This window comes from Ovis canadensis, chromosome 4, assembly GCF_042477335.2.
Source record: "Ovis canadensis isolate MfBH-ARS-UI-01 breed Bighorn chromosome 4, ARS-UI_OviCan_v2, whole genome shotgun sequence".
Classification (NCBI taxonomy): domain Eukaryota; kingdom Metazoa; phylum Chordata; class Mammalia; order Artiodactyla; family Bovidae; genus Ovis; species Ovis canadensis.
This window is the reverse complement of record NC_091248.1, coordinates 126,512,386-126,531,945: the sequence shown is the minus strand read 5'-3', so window position 1 is coordinate 126,531,945 and position 19,560 is coordinate 126,512,386. Positions and strand designations below refer to the sequence as shown.

Sequence of the window (19,560 nt, the reverse complement as noted above, 5' to 3'; positions counted from 1 at the left end):
CGTGTGCCTACCGGGCGTGTGGCCACCTCCGGCTCCGGGACTGACGCGTGCTCTTGTCTGTGCAGACGGCTCCTCCAACCACGTTTACAACTATCAACCCTGTGACCACCCGCGGCAGCCTTGCGACAGCTCGTGCCCCTGTGTGATAGCACAAAATTTTTGTGAAAAGTTTTGTCAGTGTAGTTCAGAGTGTAAGTACTTGTTGTCTTGATGTCATTGCGTGAGAAGTAAATTGACTGTTGGTCAGGAATTTAAAACTAACTTCAGTCAACACGAGGGCATCATGGCAACCCCTGTGGTGTTTCCTTTGGGAAACTCACTCGCGCCACAAGCCTGTGTGGAGCCCAGCCAGTCTGCCTGGCTGAGGCACATAGGCGGGCAGGTGAGGCCAGCATGGATTAAAGGAACTTTGTATTGTCTTTGATCATTTAACTTTTGAATCATAGTAAAGTTGGCACAGAATGGAAGGCAAATCTAGAAATGGCTCCCCAGTACTTTCCGGACACTAGAGATTCTCATGAGTTAGTGGGTCTGCTCTTGAGAGAGAAGGCCTGTAATGGCATCTGGGTGAGGTCGGCAGTTGTGCACTGAAGCCTGGACGGCAGGGAGCCCCCTAGAGCCCTGACTGAGAGCCCGGGGTGCCCCGCGGTCCCGAGCCCGCCTCCCCGCGCGTGCGATCGCTGCACTTTAAGTACGCAGACCGCCTCTCGCTCCAGTGGCGAAGCAGGAAGGCGGTGGTCGGGGTCCGTGTGGACGGCCCTGACGTTGCTCTCTTCCCGCGCCTGTGTGGCGACGGTGGGCGAGCACAGGGGCCGCGAGGCTCGGGGCGGTCGTTGGGCCCGGCGCCGGGCCGCGCTCGCCTGACAGGGGCGTCTCTCTGAAGGCCAGAACCGCTTTCCCGGCTGCCGCTGCAAAGCCCAGTGCAACACCAAGCAGTGCCCGTGCTACCTGGCCGTCCGCGAGTGCGACCCCGACCTCTGCCTCACCTGCGGCGCGGCCGACCACTGGGACAGCAAGAATGTGTCCTGCAAGAACTGTAGCATCCAGCGGGGCTCCAAGAAGGTAGGAGCGGGTGCTGCAGGGAGGGACTAACTGTCCCAACCAGGGGGTTTGTTGCTGAGCGTACGAGACTCCCAGCACGTTCTAGGTTAGCTAGCTTAGTTTTTTAGGGGAGGCGATGACAGTAAAAAAGACCTGTCATTGGAAATGACCCTGATGGTGGGAAAGGTTAAGGGCAGGAGAAGGGGACGACAGAGGAGGAGATGGTTGGTTGGCATCCCCGACTCGATGGATAGGAGTTTGCTGGTGATGGCCTGGCGTGCTGCAGTCCGTGGTGTTGCAAAAACATGACTGAGGGACCGAACTGACCTGAGCACTTTTGTGTGTTAACTCCTTAGTTGTCCTGACTCCGTGAATTAGGAATAATCATTAAGCCCAGAGTTCTGAGACTCAGAAGGAAAGGAGCCGGGCTCCGAGCAGGCATTTTAGCCCCGGTCCCCAGCTGCGTGCGGCGTAGTCAGCTCCTAGGGCCCTGACTGAGCGTGCAGTGTAGCTGAGATGGCACTGTTGTCAGAAATTCTGGCACCTCTGCCAGAAATCATGTATGGCACTGGCTTTACTTTTTTTGTCTGTGATGTTAGCAGGCATTCAGACGGCTTTACTCCAGGTCCTCACGTCACAGTGAGGACAGCATTGCCCATGGACCCCCATTCAGCCCTGAAAACTCATTTCTCCGCCAGTCCTAAACCTCCTCTCTTGTACAACAAAACCCTCCTTTGTCATCTTTCTGGACATCTTTTACCTCCTCAAACAGAAAACTCTGTAGATATTTCTTTTACCAATTAGGTTTCATTTGCTTAACAGTATTTTGCTGGTCAAGGAGGCACTTGGTTAATTGCCCTGACGGGAGCGTAGGCCAGGTCAAAGCACAGCTCAGGAACCTGGGGATCAGGGAGTCTCCTTTAAAGACATAAGCAATGTGGAATGAAAGCATGATAGTCAGCCTGGTGAAAAGGCAGGGCTTCGGGCGTAGTTCCCAAACACGGTCTATCTGTAAAATTGACAGCGGTGATCACCTTGCTGAGCACAGGAGTGCTGGCCCCTGGGGTTCTGTGCAGTCGTGAGGAAGGGCTGTGGAATAGTGCCCTGGAAGGAGGGACAGCGCTTTGAGGGGAAAAAGGGCTGGTGACCCACCAGGCGGGGCGGCGACTGGCCCAGGGGACGTGGGGGGGGGGGCAGACGGCCTGTGAAGCTGCCGGTGGAGTCGGGGATTCAAGGCTGAAGGGCAGCTGGGGATGCACATGCGGACCAGATCAGGGCCATCAGCTCAGGCGACACCGTTTTCCTGTGAGGCAGACACTTAGGCTCTGTACTGGGTTTACAAAAAAACAAAACGTGGCTTCTGCAGCTTGTCGGCCCCTCCGGTCACACGGGGGATGCTGACCCCCACACCCCTCTGTGGCTGAGTCACCCCGGTTCATCCTGTGGTCTAATCTGTGCAGCCGTGTTCTTCTTTGACGACTGTGTTTATTCTCTAGCATTTACTGTTGGCACCGTCTGATGTCGCAGGCTGGGGGATCTTCATCAAAGACCCTGTACAGAAAAATGAATTCATCTCGGAATACTGTGGAGAGGTAAGGCCGGGCCCCCCAGTCAGTCGCAGACAGTGGGATGGCCACTGCTCACGTGGTGTCACCTGTAATGTGGTTTGGACTGACTTTCATTGGGCAGGTGTACTGGGTTTGATTAGAGATGAATATAAATACCTTTTCAGCTGAGACTCGTGGGTTTGGTTTGCGTGGAAGCTACACCGCTTCAGTCCTTGTCACATTCAGCTTTTTATCACCTGGGAACGAGGGGGACAACAAGAACTTTATAACGACGAGTCTCTATTTAATCCATAGCCTAACTGATAAACTAAAGCATCGTTTCTAGGTTAAGTTAGGGCAAACCCTGGGGCTGGCTGCATTTTGTACCAAGTAAAAAAGACTAAGGTTACTCACGTTCTCCAGGCGGTTACTTTAAAGCTGTGGAAGTATTTTTAAGTCAGAGTCCTTAAAACACCACTGTTCTCTGACAAAGAAATTGGCCAGTGACCCTCTGCTGAGTGTCATCAAGGTCCCAAACGTTGCAGACGAGCTGGGTGTCTGCCAGGCTCACCTGATCGTGAATCCCCTCACCCCGTGTCTGTCTTTTCAGATTATTTCTCAAGATGAAGCAGACAGAAGAGGGAAAGTGTACGACAAGTACATGTGCAGCTTTCTGTTCAACTTGAACAACGGTACGCTGCGGGCCCAGGGCCCCTCTGGGTCCCAGGTTGCGCCTCAGGTCCCTCCAGGGGCGGAAGCAGCAGAGATGACACGAGGGGTCCCCGGTGTCAGCTGTTTGAAGGGGGCTGGGCTTAGGAACAGGCTGTTTGCTGGAGGGCGTCCCTGGTGGCTCAGATGGTAAATAATCCACCTGGAGTGCGGGAGACCTGGGTTGGGAAGATCCCTGGGAGAAGGGAAAGGCTACCCACCCCAGTATTCTTGAGCTTCGCTGGTGGCTCAGATGGTAAAGAATCCACCTGCAACGCGGGAGACCTGGGTTCGATCCCTGGGTTGGGAAGATCCCCTGATGAAGGAAATGGTACCCATTCCAGTGCTCTTGTCTGGAAAATTCCCTGGACAGAGGAGCCTTGGGGGTGCCTACATTCCATGGGGTCGCAGAGTCGGACATGACTGAGAGACTTTCCCCCAGGTTGGAGGAGTGTAATGCGTGGCGTGGGGGGTCCTGTGGTGTGCAGGGAGGGGCCGCGGTGGCCCCGGGCTCTGAGCCGTCCTTGGCTCTCCTTCTGCGTCCCTCCTGCCACGGCTACCAGTCGGCGCCTCTCTCCTGGGAGGGCCTGGAGCCCTGCCCTGTGAAGCACCTCCTCAGCTTCCCTGGGGGTCCCGAGGACTGACAGGGACATGCGCGTGCAGACCCTGATCCTGGGAGAAGGGGTCGGGTCAGTCAGGTCCCCACTCCACACCCGTGCTACTCCGGGGGTCTCGCCACTGAAACCAGTGGGAACAAGTGGTCTGCGTGTTCCATAACCAGTAACATGAAAAAAAACTAATTTGAAGACACTTATTATGATGTTGGGAAGAATTTTATTTTAATCTAGGGGCAGCATTTTCTTCCAGAGGTCATTTCTTAGCAGTGAACCAGGTTGAATGATTTACTTGCTTTTGAAGGCAAACTCTAAAGAACAGTAACCACTTATATTTTTACAGAATCACAATAACCTTGTGTTTATTGATTTAAAACTAATTGTTTGCTGGGTTATGCTTATTTTTTTCTCTTTAGATTTTGTGGTGGATGCAACCCGCAAGGGTAACAAGATTCGTTTTGCAAATCACTCAGTAAATCCCAACTGCTATGCAAAAGGTAAGTGCTCCGAGGCGGAGTCCCCGCAGGGCGTTGTGAGTGGTTCTGGGCTCCTTACCAGACTCCCATCCCAGGTCGTCCTCACCGATGCCTTGACCCCACGCCTCTCTTTGCAGTGATGATGGTCAACGGCGATCACAGGATAGGGATTTTTGCTAAGCGAGCCATCCAGACTGGTGAAGAGCTGTTTTTCGATTACAGGTTGGTTTCTAGTCTGAGGGCTTTTCTGCCTGGACGCTGAGCTCTGGCCAGAGGCTGGCTTCGGGCTCTGGGCTGGGCTTCCATCCGGGGCTGGTGATTTACTGTGGGCGGTGCTGGGAGCTAGGGTGTACTGCTGGGGCAATGGCATTTCCAGTATAAAGTCATGCTTTTTAGAAGTTGAAAAAACGCAGAAAGCTCCATTTTTACCTTCAGGGTCAGTGCCTGCCCTCAGGGTGCTGAGCACAGGCTCCCGGGGGGTGGTTATGCCGCTGGGCATCCGGCTGGCAGTTTATACTGTCAAGTTCTGGGGAAAATTGACAAGTTATAGAATATTTAAATATAGTCAGAGGAATGTTTAGTTGAACAAATCCTGTGGCTGACTATACATCCCATCGAGAAGCTTGGTATTCTGTGTAGAATTGTCTTAAACTGGGGCCTGTGTGGAGCTGTTTCCAACACAGATCTTCCCAGGAGGAGCAGCTGGGTGGAGCACCTTTCTTTGGGGGACCCGTAGGGCTCACCAGGTGGGAAGAATCGCAGGCATCTATCTCTTCTTGCCTCTGTGCTATCCTGGCTTCAGGGGGCCCGTGGCTGGCTCTGGCCCGCTCACTAAGGTTCTCTGCACTCCCTGTGTCTGGCCTCAACACCGGTGCCCTCTGCGGGCCTGCCTTCCTGGGTAGTTGGTTTCAGGGGCAGGGGGATGGCTGGGGAAGGGGCATTATTGCCAGTTCTGTCCAGCTTGGCTCCTTTGTGCAGGCAGCAGTAACGGGCTCGCGTGTGCCTTGCCGAGCGGGCTGGGTCTCACCCCGCACTGCAGGGCGCTCACCTGTTCCTCCCGCTGTTTCAGATACAGCCAGGCCGACGCCCTGAAGTATGTGGGCATCGAAAGAGAAATGGAGATCCCTTGACACGTGCTACCTCCTCCCCCCTCCTCTTGGAACAGCGGCCTTAGCTTCAGGAACCTCGAGTACTGTGGGCGATTTAGAAAAGGAAAATGCAGTTTGAAATTCTGAATCTGCAAAGTACTGTAAGAATAATTTATAGTAATGAGTTTAAAAAAATCAACTTTTTATTGCCTTCTCACCAGCTGCAAAGTGTTTTGTACCAGTGAATTTTTGCAATAATGCAGTGTGGTACATTTTTCAACTTTGAATAAAGAATACTTGAACTTCTCCTCGTCTTTGTCATGTGTTACACCGCCTCCCCAGCTGGTTTTAGAAAAGGACTGAGGGATGGGCACCCCTTTGCTTTGTCAGAAGCCATCCTGGGAATCTGGGTGTAACACATATAGCCTGTATTAGGCAAATTAACTACTATTGCAAACGTTATCATATACCACACGTACTGGCTAAGGAGACGAGGACCCAGTAAGTGTTTACTGCTTGCATCCGAGACCAGGGTGCAAGCGGTGCGTCCCGGTGCCGAGGCCTGCAGGTGCCCGCCCTCTGAACCTCATTCTCCAAAACGACAGGCAATTCCTGCAACCTAGCTCTAAATACCACTAGATACGGCCCTTCAGAAATGTGACGGGGACAACCAGACTACTTCTAAATCTCAAAGGAGTAAGAAACACTGTTACCGTCCCGGGAAACGGAGCTGCTCCTCAAGCTGGGCAGTGGCAGGAGTGCCCAGGGCGGCAGCGATCAGTAAGTTTCCACTGATTTGTAGCATGAATGGGAAGCTCAGATAAAACACCTTCCTTTCCAGTTACGCAAACATGGATGAGGCTGGTTTCTGCTGTCTTGATGCACAAGCCCTGTGACCTGAGTCCTGGGATACAGTTTATTCACCCTTGGCTTTGGCAGTGGAAAGCTGCACGTGTGTGTCTCCTGTGTCCCCTCATCTTCCCTGCCACCTGCTGAGACCCCTGGTCTCTGTGCTATACCCAGGAGGTGTCACTGACCAGTTACGCCCCCAAGCTTGCCCGATCGCCACGTGCCACCGTTGGCACGTGGCGCCCGTGAAGCCCGTTTGTTCCCTGTCATGTGACCAGAGGCAGCAGAAGACAGCAGCTGCCCTGATGGAGGGCGGGGCTTGGGAGCACCGCCCGGTGTGTGCGCTTCGCACAGCGGGCTTTCATTCCTCGACAGGCAGCGTACCTCCAGGAACCAGTCCACTGACCTCACGGATGCGGAGATCCTGACCAGAAATCCTGGCCTGCAGCCACAGCCACACCTCACGTGATCGAGAGCATCCTTAGCTCGTCAGCTGGACTTGTTCTTTTACCTGGAGTGGGGGGGAGAAAGAGCTTGACACAAGGTACTCAGTTCACACAGAACACCAAGTTTAACTATGTGCTTTTTTCTCTTCCCCTCGCTCTCCCACTGAGGTAGTAATTGACATTGTTTGAGCTTGGTGGGTTTAGTTCCCCAACGGGGGGGAACCAAGGAGAGCTATGCGGAATGAGTGTCCACATCAGCGGATGCATAAGCATCAGGATACGGGTGCAGTCACGGTTGCCATGGTTTAGGGAGCTCACACCTTGTCCACTGAGGAGAAAGAGCCCAACAGGCTGTCCAGCTGGTCAGTGTCTGTGGTCCCTAAGCTTTTCCCCAGTGGTTACGAAGACCCACACGTCTGACCACAGTCCTGACGTCCAAGTACAGGCAGCAGCCTGAACTCCGACTAACTGCCACAGGCTAATTTGAAGGCGCCATCACATCATTCTGCACGACAAAATATCAACATTTTGAAGTTTATTTTTTTTTAAATGTAATCCTCTACCTAGAAACTGCTTCCTATTTCTCAGTATTGTCTGGATCAGTCAACCTCCAGACTTCAGTGTGCCCAGTCAATGACTCCAACTCTGGATTCCCACCTCTGCCCAAGGCGTTCAACTGCCCACCACTGCCGCCAAAAATCAATTCACAGATGGTGTCATTTAAATTTGTAGGTTGCAGGTAGGATCTTCCGGACCCAGGGATTTAACCCAGGTCTCCTGCACTGCAGGCAGATTCTTAACTTTCTGAACCACCAGAGAAGCCCACTTTAGATTTGTAGGTAGGTCATCAAGAAAGGTTTCAAACGACATTTTGAAAGAACCTAAGTATTCCGTTGGAGGGCTTCTCTGGTGGCTCAGCTGGTAAAGAATCCGCCTTCAATGCAGGAGACCCTCGTTTGATTCCTGGGTTCAAAATGTTCCCCTGGGGGAGGGCATGGCAACCCACTCCAGTATTCTTGCCTGGAGAATCTGCATGAACAGAGGAGCCTGGTGGATTACAGTCCATGGGACTGCAGAGTCAGACACGACTAAGTGTGCACGCGCGCACGCCATGCACACACACACACACACACTCTGTTGGAAGTTGCATAGGCTTTGGGCTCTTATCAGAATAAGCTCAAATCAACACTTGCTTATTCCTCTGGCCTCTGTTACAAATGATCCAGGGAGGGGCGTGTGTAGTACCTGGGATGAGAAGTGGTCCAACACATCCACACCACACAGCTTTTTGTATGTGAACCAAAGCTCCACAAAGAAGTTTTAGAAAACTGTCCTCACCTATTTTGACCAAGTCATTGTTCTGCCTCTAGAGAGATGAGATTCATGTGTATAGAATCAAACCACCCAGACAAGTTGTTGCCCTTCCTAAAAAAAAAAAAAAATTTTAAAAAGGATTTAGTTAAGAGGGATTTACTTCAAATGAGTCAAATGATTTTTTAGCTGGGTGTGGCAAAATCTTTTTTTCCAAAGGAAAATTAAGATACCTCAATGAATAGGTAGGCCATCTTAAAATACTCAGTGAGTAAATATATTTTAAATTTGGGTGCCTCTCAGCCCTGTGTCTCCTGTTGTGGTGTCCCGGGATGCCTCCTACAAAGGCGCTGACCTGTGAGGGCTGGCAGTTTGCCTCTAGGCAGGCGTGAGGTTTGAGAACCCAGCCCAGGAGAGGGGCTCCTGGCCCTGGGCTCTGCCTTGCTGCCCCCCTCCTAGGAGAGAGGAGATGGTTCCATCAGGGGCAGCACTTAAGCGACTGCCTGGAACACAGCTTTCCTTCAGTGAACCAATCCCTGTGGGTTATGCCAAGGCTGCCATACACCACCCCTCTCCCAGGGCGTGAACTTCCCAGAGGGCCTGGGTACTAGGCAGCCTTCAGAGGTGGGTGATGGCAGATTCAGAAGGTTACTATTGAGGTTCTGAAAAATGCAGCTCAGTGCAGGAGACCCTGGTTTGATTCCTGGATGCCGGGGAACTCAACCCTCGTGGCTTGTATTTGGAGGCCCGGCCATTCTTGTTAGGCTAGGAAGTGGTTCGTGGAATGAAGGCATCAAGTCTGGAACTACCTTTTATTCCACATCCATTAAACAGGACTTTCACCTAGTGTGAGGGTCAGGGTGGGGGGTATGCACAGGGAACCTCCCATCACCCACCTCCAGTCTGCCTTTGCTCACGGATGTCCTCGGTCTTACCAAAGACACTCTTCACCCTGGAGGAACTCGAGAGACGTCAGTAAAGTCTCATGAAGAGGTCCCTTCCCTGTCTTGAAGGGGAGGGTGGGACGAATTGAGAGGAGCATCAGCACAGATACACTGCTGTGTGAAACAGCTAGCTGGCGGGAAGCCGCTGTGTCCTCTGCGATGACCCCGAGGTCACCCCTCAAGGGGTGGGACAGGGGGAGGGTTTGGGGGAGAGCTCAAGAGGGAGGGGGTATATATCTGATTCACTCTGTTGTGCAGCAGAAACAAACACAACACTGTAAAGCAATTGTACTTCAGTTAAAAAAAACCCACCACCACGAAGCTCTATTATGTGACCTGGCAACCCCACTCCTGGGCATGTATCTGCGGAGGCCGTTGTCTGAACAGGTACCTGGACTCCAACGCTCACCGAGGCGCTACTTACAGTAGCTGGACGTGAAGGCAACCTAAATGTCCATCAGTAAACGAACAGATGAAGAAGCTGTGGTACCCAGACACAATGGAATATTATCCAGCCACATAACAAAGAATGCAACGCCATCTGCAGCAACACGGACGGACTTAAAGACTGTCACACTAAGTGGAGCCAGAAAAAGACACACCATATAGTATCACTCGTATGTGGAATCTTAAAAAAAAGGAACATATGAATGTATCTACAAAACAGAAGTAAGAACTACAGATGTAGAAAACAAGCTTGTGTTGAAGATGGGGTAAGGCAGGGGAGGGATAAACTGGGAGACTGGGGCATATGCACACTGCCACACACAGGACAGATAACAAGGACCTCCTGTATAGCACAGGGGACTCTACTCAATACGCTGTAATGACCTGTATGGAGAAGAATCTAGAAGAGTGGAAACAGGTGTAACTGAATCATTTTGCTGTATACCAGAAGCTAACACGTAAATCAACTGCACTCCCATAAAAATTAAAAAAAAAAAACAAAACAATTTACCTTCCTACTCTTGCGGGGAGTCAGACAGCAAGTGTGGCAAGCGGCTGTGGCGGTTTACAGCGCGTCTGTCCCTGGGCAGGCGGACTGTTGCCAGGAAAAGCAGAGCTGTGGTCTCACCTCCCAGCCGGGGACTCGCAGGGCAGTCTCTAGGTGGTCCTCGGAGCCCCAGGGCACTACAGCTCTGGGGGGTGGGGGTTCTCTGGGGGGGGGGGGCATTGCTTTTTACCTGGTTCATACACTGGGGCTCTTATTAAGACTGTTAGAAAAAAGAAGATACACTAAGACAAACATGGAAACCGTTAAGCCAAGTGCTTAAGTCTATTACTCTTCCATTTAATAACCCATTTAACCATTAAATTTTAAAACACTAACCTGTTAGGTGCCAGATTGGTCCAAAAAACCGGAAGGACATAGTAGCTTGGGTGTCTTCCTCTGGCCCTGACTTCAGAAGAAGGCCTCGGGGCAGGTGGAGATGGCACAGGTGTTGACAAGCACGTCCGAGTCTCCAGTCAGGAGAGCCACATGTCCTTTTTATGGACCACGAAGCCCAAAAGACGAAACCAGCCCGGGGCTTCTGCTCTCGCCTCCCGTTCCTTCTGGATTCAGGCTGGGAAGTGACCGCACAGGGGCTGCAAGCCAACCACCCGAGACCACAGGCGAGGAGTCACAATGGGCCAGAGGCGAAAGGGAGGCGCTGGCGGTGGACGTGGCCCCTGAGCCCGACTCGGGACGAACGCGGTGACCAGCGGCCACCCTTCCAGGAAGGCAGCCGGCTGACCCTGGCCAGCACCACGGGGGAGAGAAGCCATGGGGAGGCTCCAGGGCGTTGGTCACTGCAGCCAGTCAGGGGGATGAAGGCAAACGCTTCAGGAGGAGAAGGCGAACAGGGCTTGGACATTCAAAGCTTAAACATGTTTCCTCTCAGCAGGGCGGCCCTCGGGGCCTCAGGAAGACAGCAGGGAAGGCCCGTTTGCACAATCATTATATCTTTTATTTACAGATAGAAATTAGTAAAACTTAAAACAAAAACCCAATGCGACTTGTACAGAAATCCTTTAATTTTCTTTATTTTCACACATTAAAAAATGAAACACACTATACAAATGGTTTTCTCATAGCAGATTACACGTGGGTCCCTTCAGACCCGCTCTCCAGGACTGCCGGCCTCCGAGGGGCCCCGGCCGGCAGCTGGGGCTCGCGTGGCCAATGGTTGATCCGGATGCAGGCGCATGCAGCCCTCGGCGCGGGAGGTGCCCCCCTCCGGTCTTAAATTAGGTTAAATGGCGTCGGTGTCCGTATGTACAGACGTGAAGTGTGGCGGTCCTGAGCAGCTCCGGGGCCCGCGCCCGCGCCAGGGGCCGGGCCGGCGTCCGGGGGCGCAGCCGCCGCGCTCGGGGCTGCCGTCCCCGCGGCCGAGGGGCTGCGCCCGCGCTCAGACCCCCGGGTTAGGCCAGGTAGCTGTAGGTGTCCTTCTCCCCGTCCACTCGCTCCAGATACTCCTTCTCGATAAGAATGTCAATGCATTTCTGCGCGTGGTGTTCCGAGGAGGGAGCGGCCGTGAAGAGAAAGAAAAACACATTTACCGACGGGAGAGAGAGGGATTCTCCCACCCTTCCCAGGGCGGCGCCGTCTCACTTCCCGCAGAGCCCCCTCGCCCCCTCGCCCCCCGGGGTTTCCCACCGCCCCCCTCGGGTCTCAGAAGGGGAAGGAGCCGCCCGGTTTCTGCGTGAAAAGACCCCGGGGGTCCGTGTCCCGGGGCTGCAGGCCCCCCGGGGGCCCAGAAGGAGCCATGCCTGCGGGACGAGCCTCCCACCGGGCTCCGCACATGCAGGAGGCTCCCGGGCCGGCGCTGTTCGCTCTGAGCAGCTCAGCAAGTGGAATGCTGAGGATTTTGCACGTCTCAGAATTCGGCCTGTTTTCTTTTGTGGAAACCTATTTTACGTGACTAAGCCCAGCTCCTCTGTGACAGTCATCGCCTCTTTTGTTTTTTGAGATAATAATCATCTGAATCCTGGTGCTGGGGGATTCCTATACCTTAATTACTGGGACCCGGGGCTTGAATCTTGAGGACAGCTGAGTCAGGACTTCTCCAAGTAACTGCTGGTGTTTTAGGACCTTCCTCATTTTCATAATTCTCACAATAGCCGCCTATGTGACCAAGGAAAGAAAAACAGACCTTGTTTTCCCCAGAGTTAACCAGAACTTGTCTGTAATGAGGAGAAGTAGCAATAAGGCTGCGGGGTGCGCTCTGTGCGCAAGACTGGGATCCCAACGGGAACGAACACACTGCAGGTCCAAGGACGCAGGGGGCTGATTCTTTCTGCTTGTTTCGGCGCCAACACAACAAATGTTAGAGTGTTTTGGTTTTGTGAGCAGCAATTTTAGTAATTTAACCCAACTAGAACACACATTTAAAATGAGGAAAAATTCAGTCCTCAAAGCCACAGATGGCACTTGAGCGCTCCACCAGACAAGCCTTGCTCCCGCCCGTTTTACGGACTCTCTCATCTGTTTCTTCGGTATTTCATCTACTACACCCAGAACAATCTATCATCCAGGCCGCCTCTCCCAAGTCCCAGGCGACACACAGCCCGAAGGAAGCGCCCCCAGCTACGGGCGGCCCGCCTGCCACGTGAGGGGCCGGCCCGGTCACCTGGATCAGTAGTTTGCGATCTTCCTCGATGTTTTTGTGTGTGGTTTCCTGTTCCTGCTTCTGTTCCGTTTTCATGGGCACATTGATGTTAACCCTTAATTTTTTACTGTCAAGAAAGTTGAGGAGACCAGTCACTATTGCTTTCAAAGACATACAGTAAAGCTGCTTTCTGTTTTTGGTCTTAAAGAGTGGCTCTGCCCCCAGACAGAGGGTGGAGAGCGTGACCAATGACCTCCCGCCTCCCCAGGCCGTTGCCACGTCATCTCTGTGAGAGGCCCCCTAGTTCCCTATGGGGCGGGGTCCTACCCTGCCAGCAACGGGACGGCTGTGTCCCAGGAAATTCAGCTCCTTAACCTGTTCTCCCCAAACTATCAAGTGAAATAACATCAAGACACGGGGGCTCAGAGGGCCAGGCTTTCTAGGAGAGCCATTTACCAGATGAAAACCCCGAAAACTGAGAGTCAACTGGAGAAACACCTGGGATGGCCAAAGGATGTCAAAGGCCTCGGCAGAGGCCAGCACTGGGCTCACAGCCCCGTGTGCGATGACACCCGTGTGCGCGCTTGGGGTCAGGGGGTGAGTCTGCGGCCTAGGACCATCTCCTTAGCAGATTTTCCTTACTTTTTATAACCAAGATATAATTTTATTAAGGTATCTGGCTTCAATTCCACCTCATCAACATTTGCGTTTTCATCTTCCAAGACCTGTAAGAAAACAACTGTTAGTACATCATCTCAGGAAACGGCTTTCTTCTAGTTTAACATTCAAAGAACACAGACGTACCAATAACTTGGACTTCAATAAAATCTGTAGGACTTGTGCCAAAATGTCCTGCAATTAAAGAGAAAAATACATTTTTTTTCTTTGCAGTAACAACCACAGCCAATCCCACAGAGTCCATTTTTGGGGAAAAATTAGTGACCCAAGTAGAAGATTATGTCCAGAGGGAAAAGAGGGCTGTGCCCCTCAGCGGCTCCCCAAACCTACTCCGAAAAGTGGCAGCAACCCCGTTCTGCTCTTGATCACCGAGTATTAAAACTCACAACTCTACTAATAAAGACCAGAACGTGTAAGATCGACTTCCTTGACTGCATCTTGGACACAGCACTGAAAGGAATGGGCAGGAGCTTCAGCAGCCTTGCACGCACCTTCTGCTCATGAACACGCCAGGGGTGGCGCCCGAGACTTGCCTTTGGTGAACCCACGCCCCTGGGCCGCCTCTGTGCGCAGAGAGCAGGCGGTCTGTCCTGTCTCAGCTCTCCTCTAGCGCCCCAGCTTGGGGACCCCACACAGCGGGACAGCCGCCGGGATGCTCACATGCCCTCCTGCCCTTAAAGGCAGGCCCAGGCGAGGCCCAGCTGGAGAGGCCTCCGGTGTGCTGACCGCCTGGAGCCTGGTGAGGACGAGGTGGCCACGCCCCAGAGGCCGTCTTCACAAGCCAGAGTGACTGAGCCGCCAACAGCCCTCACACAGGAGAGGAGAGGGAAGTGGGGGACAGCTGGTTGAGGGGCTAGCGTGGAGGCTGAACAGGGGAGCGAGGGCCACCCAGCCCCGAAAAGGGAGTTCCCGGGAGCAGAGCCCTCCCTGCGGTCTGGTGACAACCTGAGCCTCTCCTCCTCCTGGTGAGGAATGAGGAAGGAAAAAAAGAGACTCTTATGTGCACAGAAGCAAATTCTTGTGTTATTAGAACTTGAAAATGTATTCTGGGCTAACTTGAAGCATGACGCAAAAATAAATGACTTTCCTAATTCACGTTCCATGAGGCCAACATTACCCTGACACCGAAACCAGATAAAGCTATCACAGGAAAATGGCAGACCAAGTTCCCTATGAATAAAGCAGCAAAAATCCTCGAGAATATTCCAGCGAACCAAACCCAGCAGCATATAAACAGTGTCATATACCATGACCAAGTGGTATTTATCCCAAGAATGCAAGGGTGGTTCACCATTTAAAAAACAGTCAACATAACACACATCAGTAGACAAAAGCACACAGTCATCACAATAGAGTAGCAAGAACATTTCAACAAAATCCAACACTCTTTCATGATGAAAACACTAAAAAAACAAAACACTATAGAAATAGAAGGGAATGTCTGCAGTCTAGTAAACAGCATCTAAGAAAAACTCACAGTGACAAACTGCAAGCTTTCCCCTCAAGGTCAGGAACAAGACAAGGATGCCCGTGCTCACCACTTCTACTCAGCACTGTACTGGAAGTTCTATCCACAGCAATCGAGCAACAAAAATAGAGACACCCAAGGAGTAAAAGTAACAAAACTATTTGCACTTATAGATGACATGACTGCATATTTAAAAAGTCCTAAAGAATCCACACAAAAAGTACCAGAATAAATGCATTCTGCAAGACTGCAGCATACAAGATCCAACAGGTAATTGTATTTCTGTACACCAGCAATGAATTTACAATTTCATCAACAATAGCGTCAAACTTAATAGAATACTTACAGGAATAAATTTCACCAAAGTATCAAACTTAACACTTGGGAGTAAATTTCACCAAATAAGTGTAAAAAGGCTTGCATGATAAAAACTGTGAAACACAGTTAAAAGAAATTAGAGACAATCTGAATAACAGAGAAAGACATCCATGTTCACAGATTAGAAGACTTGATCTTGTTAGGATGGCAATTCTCCCAAAGCAACCTACAGATTTAATACAATCGCCATCACAATTCCAACTGCCTATTTTGCAGAAACAGACAAGCTAATCCTGAAATTTATATGGAAATACAAGGGACCCAGAACAGCTAACACAAGTTTGATAAAGAACAAAGCTGGACGTCTCAATTCCAAAACTTATTACACAAAGACGATGTGGTACTGGCATAAGGCAAGACGTTTAGATCAGTGGAGAAGAACTGAGAATCTAGAAAGACATCTAGAACCAACTGACTTTCGACAAGGTTGCCAGTACCAACCAAGAGGGGAAACACATGTATAAAAATATCCAGCCACTATGATGTACACCTGAAACTAATGTATTAATTCATACTTCAATTATACTTTAATAATAAGTCAACTGCACTTCAAGAAAAAACAGGGCAAGAACAATCTTTGACCTTGGATTAGGCAATGATTCCTCAGATGTCTGACACCAAAAGCATAAGCAACAGAGGAAAAATAGAGTGGGCTTCATCAGAATTAAAACCACGTGCGTGATAGAGAAAATGAAAACCCACAGAGGGAATATCTGTAAATCACTTATCCGAAAAGGGTCTACTACATAGAATATATGAAGACTTCTTACAACTCAACAAAACGACAAATAACCCAATTAAAAGTGGGCATAAACATACAATGAGGCACTACTTCACATCCACTACAATGGGTGAGCGCCGTGCTGGCAAGGATGCAGAGAGGGTGGAGCTCTCACACCGCTGCTGGAACACGAGCAGGGGTAGCCACCGTGGGGCCGCCCGGCAGTCCCTCCAGAAGGAAAACGTAAGCTGTCACGGCCGTAATTCCACAGCTAGGTCTACACCCGGGAGAACTGAAAGGCCTGCACACACGTGTTCCCAGGAGCGTCACTCAGAACAGTCGAGAAGCAGGAGCGACTCGCACGCCCATCAGCTGATAAACGGATAGACACGGTGTGGCCCGTCCGTATGCCTGAACGGATTTTTCCCGTCACAAAAAGATGAAGGTGAAGAGTAGTTGCTGCTAACGGTTACTGGTTTCTTCTTCCGCTGATGGAACTGTTTGGATTTGTATGACGACGGTGGTCGTACAGCCCTGTGGAAGCCACTGAGTAGTATAAAATGGTGGATTCAGTGTCATGTGAAATGTAGCTCAATAAAAAACGATTAGCAGGAAGGATAACATTTGGTGAAAATTTAAGTTTAGTAAGGGAAAGCTTAGCTGGAAAGAGGGCTGAGAACAAGCTAAATGAATGAGAAAAGCGAGCCATGTGGGCATGTGTGTGGGTAGGTATATGTTACACTGAGTTTAAAAATTAAGCTTTGAACACATCATGTGTTGAGCCCTGGAAGAAGAGCCTATTCAGGGTCATGGATCCTTCCCCTCCCCAGGACACCGAGGCTGGAGTACCATTTTGATCTGGGTGCTGTCCGTCAGCTGCTGCACGGCATAGGCATCCTCCGTGTTGTACTGGAGCAGGATGGCCATCTGGAATGTGGATGCCTTCGGGGCCCCATGCAAAGGAAAGAGAGGAAAGAGCTAAATGCTGGGCAACTCCCAAAAGAACTTACTTAGGAAAGCAGTGCTCTGAATAGACGCAAAACACAAAGCCGATCCATTAAGTGGGAGTAACGCACGTCTCACAATTCCACCATGATCCGCTTCTTCCTGAAAGACGCCGCTCCCTACCTTTACAGACACTCGAGGATTCTGCATTTTCTTCCACATGTTTTGTCCATGTAGATACAGTGGACCTTTGAATGACGCAAACTGAATACTTAAGATGGGGTGTCTTTTTATGTAAATGGTCTCGATAAAGTTTACGTGTCTACTGATCCAAAGCGGGGCAGGGGGGCACTGAAATTTTAGGTAATGAAGTCTGAACTCAGAGATTCTTCTATGTATACTTGGGAAGAAAGAAAACAATTTCAATTGCATAGGGGACCCTTGACATGGGTTTGAACTGTGTGAGTCCATTTATCTGTGGATTCCCCACTCTCAACGGTAAATAGGACAGTGCTACAGATCTGAGGTTTGTTGAATCTGAAGATGTAAGGAAACCATTGGATGCAAACTGCTGACTCTAACTTTTGTGCCGATTATCAACTGCCCAGGGGGTCGGTGCCCCAAACTCCCACACTGCTCAAGGGTTAGCTGTATAGAAATCCACATTCAAGCTGATAAAGATCTCTGGACCTGGTGTGACGGAGTATCAGACACTTCAGTTTATCAGAGTAGAATTGCTGAAAGTTTAATGAGCGGGTTGAGTCTGCAAAATGCAGTCAGAAGTTTCTTAACACTTACAGATTTACAATTGCTTTTATAAGCCTATAAGCACACAAGTGAACCCTCTTCAAGACGGAATCTTTAAGGGACAAGATCTTAACGGAAACTGTGGCTCTTATCAGCCAGGAGCCAGAGGAGGTCCCTTCGCCAGGCCGATGCTTGGCTGCTCAGCGACAAACCAGAAAGCAAGTGACAGTTACCGTCAGGTGGTGCGCAGCACCGCAGGGAGCGAGCGCCGAGGCTGCTGCTGACAGGAAACTGCCCCGCAAAGAAGAGAGCTGGTATCACAATTACAGACAGAAAACTCCAGCTTTTAAAGCTGGTATCTGAACACTAGTGTATGTCAAGCAGAAGCTGTGTCAAGGACACTCTGTGACCCCAAGGACTGCAGCCCCTCGGCTCCTCTGTCCATGGGATTTCCCAGGCAAGAACGGGAAGCTGGAGTGGGCTGCCATTTCCTCCTCCAACCTATCTCCCTGACTCAGGTCCTGAACCTGCGTCTCTTACACTGGCAGGCAGACTCTTTGCCACGGAGCCACCAGGGAAGCCCTCAAACGCTTATTAAAATACATTCAACTTCACTTCGTCTTCACACCGCACACAGAGTCCAAGCTCTAACACCGCCTCCACACTTTTGTGGAGGAGAAAAGTGAGGCTCAGCATTAGTGAGTAGCTTCTCCCTTAGCCAGAGAGAACTCACCTCTCCGACTCATAAACTCCAAGCTGTTTAACCTCGGTATTATTTCGCAGAAGCTTAACTCTAGATTCTGTTGCGTGTCACCACTGGATTTCTATACTGCATCTCATCTCCATTTATATGAAACAAACAAACCAACCTCCAAAATAAAAAGTGATCTTACCTGCAAAGTGTATCTGTTTTTGAAGCAGTTTGTTACTAATTCTCCTTTTGACAGTTGATATAACCACGTCAATTTTCTGCCGCTGTGACGGCTGGCATAAAAGGCTGTGAATCGCTGGTAACTCCGCTCCAGCTGCGTACAAGGTGGGGAGCGCCTGTGAAACACGTGCCTCAACACATCCTACAGTCATCTCTAAACACACACTGGGCCTAGTTCACAGGACAACATGCTGACATGAAAGTGAACTGCAAGTATCAGGTGTTCATTATCTTGCAGAAGCCCGTTAATTTACACGTTTGAAAGTACAATTAAAAAAAGTCTCTAGTTCAAGACAAGTAGGGATCACCATGACATTCATCACCGAACTACGAGGTCCTACTTTCTGAGAGTAAACCACCACTGCTGAGTGGGACCGGAGGTGCCACCTCCTGACCCCACGCCGGCCAGTGCTCAGGGCTGCCTGGGCACGGCTCGGCCAGCAGGAAGGCCTTTTGCAGGCATGCCGGCATGAAGGGGCTCCTCCTCATCCCTGCCCAGCACCAATGGAACAGAAGAGGAACCCATCCTTACCTCCGACGGCAAGGCAAACGTGCAAGACTGCTGAAAGGGCCACGATCCGGAACTCAGCACTTGAATACTGAAATCCACTGGGGGAGGGGAAAGTTCAGGAATACATTAGCCTTATAAACTGGAAAATGCCAACAGAGCAGGTAAACTTAAATTTCTTTTTACTAAAAGAAAAACACACTAAATGAAAAATCCTGCTTTAATATAAAACTAAGGACGAAATACACTAAATTTCAATTAAATTTAGTAAAGGGAAAGTGTTAGTCACTCAGTTGTGTCTGATTTTGCAGCCCCATGGACTGTAGCCCACCACGCTCCTCTGTCCAAAGGGATTCTCCAGACAAGAACACTGGAGTGGGCTGCCATTCCCTTCCCCAGGGCATCTTTCCCACCCAAGGATCTCCCGCATTGCAGGCAGATTCTTTACTGTCTGAGCCACCTGGGAAGTAAAGGGAAAAAGTGCCACAAATTCTCTCCCTGCAGAGTGCGTCTTTCATTCCCCGTCTAACTCGGAATTATAACACCATGTGCCTGTTTGGCTTCATCTGC

The 19,560-nt window shown here is 50.7% G+C and overlaps 2 protein-coding genes across 18 annotated transcripts in view; one reads left to right on the top strand and one right to left on the bottom strand.

Moving 5' to 3' along the window:
- The window catches only part of EZH2 (enhancer of zeste 2 polycomb repressive complex 2 subunit), a 57,078-nt gene extending 51,298 nt beyond the window's left edge, over positions 1-5,780 (top strand). For 11 of the 14 annotated variants that reach the window (XM_069587026.1, XM_069587036.1, XM_069587033.1 and 8 more), the window contains 7 exons: positions 66-191; positions 884-1,062; positions 2,538-2,633; positions 3,199-3,280; positions 4,327-4,407; positions 4,524-4,608; positions 5,456-5,780. In XM_069587026.1, the coding sequence (XP_069443127.1) occupies positions 66-191; positions 884-1,062; positions 2,538-2,633; positions 3,199-3,280; positions 4,327-4,407; positions 4,524-4,608; positions 5,456-5,516 (710 nt within the window). In that variant the 3' untranslated portion in view covers positions 5,517-5,780. The remainder of the gene's footprint in view (positions 1-65; positions 192-883; positions 1,063-2,537; positions 2,634-3,198; positions 3,281-4,326; positions 4,408-4,523; positions 4,609-5,455) is intronic. The other 3 variants (XM_069587031.1, XM_069587032.1, XM_069587030.1) reach the window with 1 other exon arrangement.
- A 5,242-nt stretch (positions 5,781-11,022) lies between these two features.
- CUL1 (cullin 1) overlaps positions 11,023-19,560 on the bottom strand; it is an 88,933-nt gene continuing 80,395 nt past the window's right edge. For all 4 annotated transcript variants that reach the window (XM_069587021.1, XM_069587020.1, XM_069587019.1 and 1 more), the window contains 8 exons: positions 19,015-19,091; positions 18,445-18,576; positions 16,709-16,801; positions 13,419-13,466; positions 13,257-13,339; positions 12,636-12,741; positions 12,017-12,130; positions 11,023-11,508 (listed from right to left, as the gene is read on the bottom strand). In XM_069587021.1, the coding sequence (XP_069443122.1) occupies positions 11,428-11,508; positions 12,017-12,130; positions 12,636-12,741; positions 13,257-13,339; positions 13,419-13,466; positions 16,709-16,801; positions 18,445-18,576; positions 19,015-19,091 (734 nt within the window). In that variant the 3' untranslated portion in view covers positions 11,023-11,427. The remainder of the gene's footprint in view (positions 11,509-12,016; positions 12,131-12,635; positions 12,742-13,256; positions 13,340-13,418; positions 13,467-16,708; positions 16,802-18,444; positions 18,577-19,014; positions 19,092-19,560) is intronic.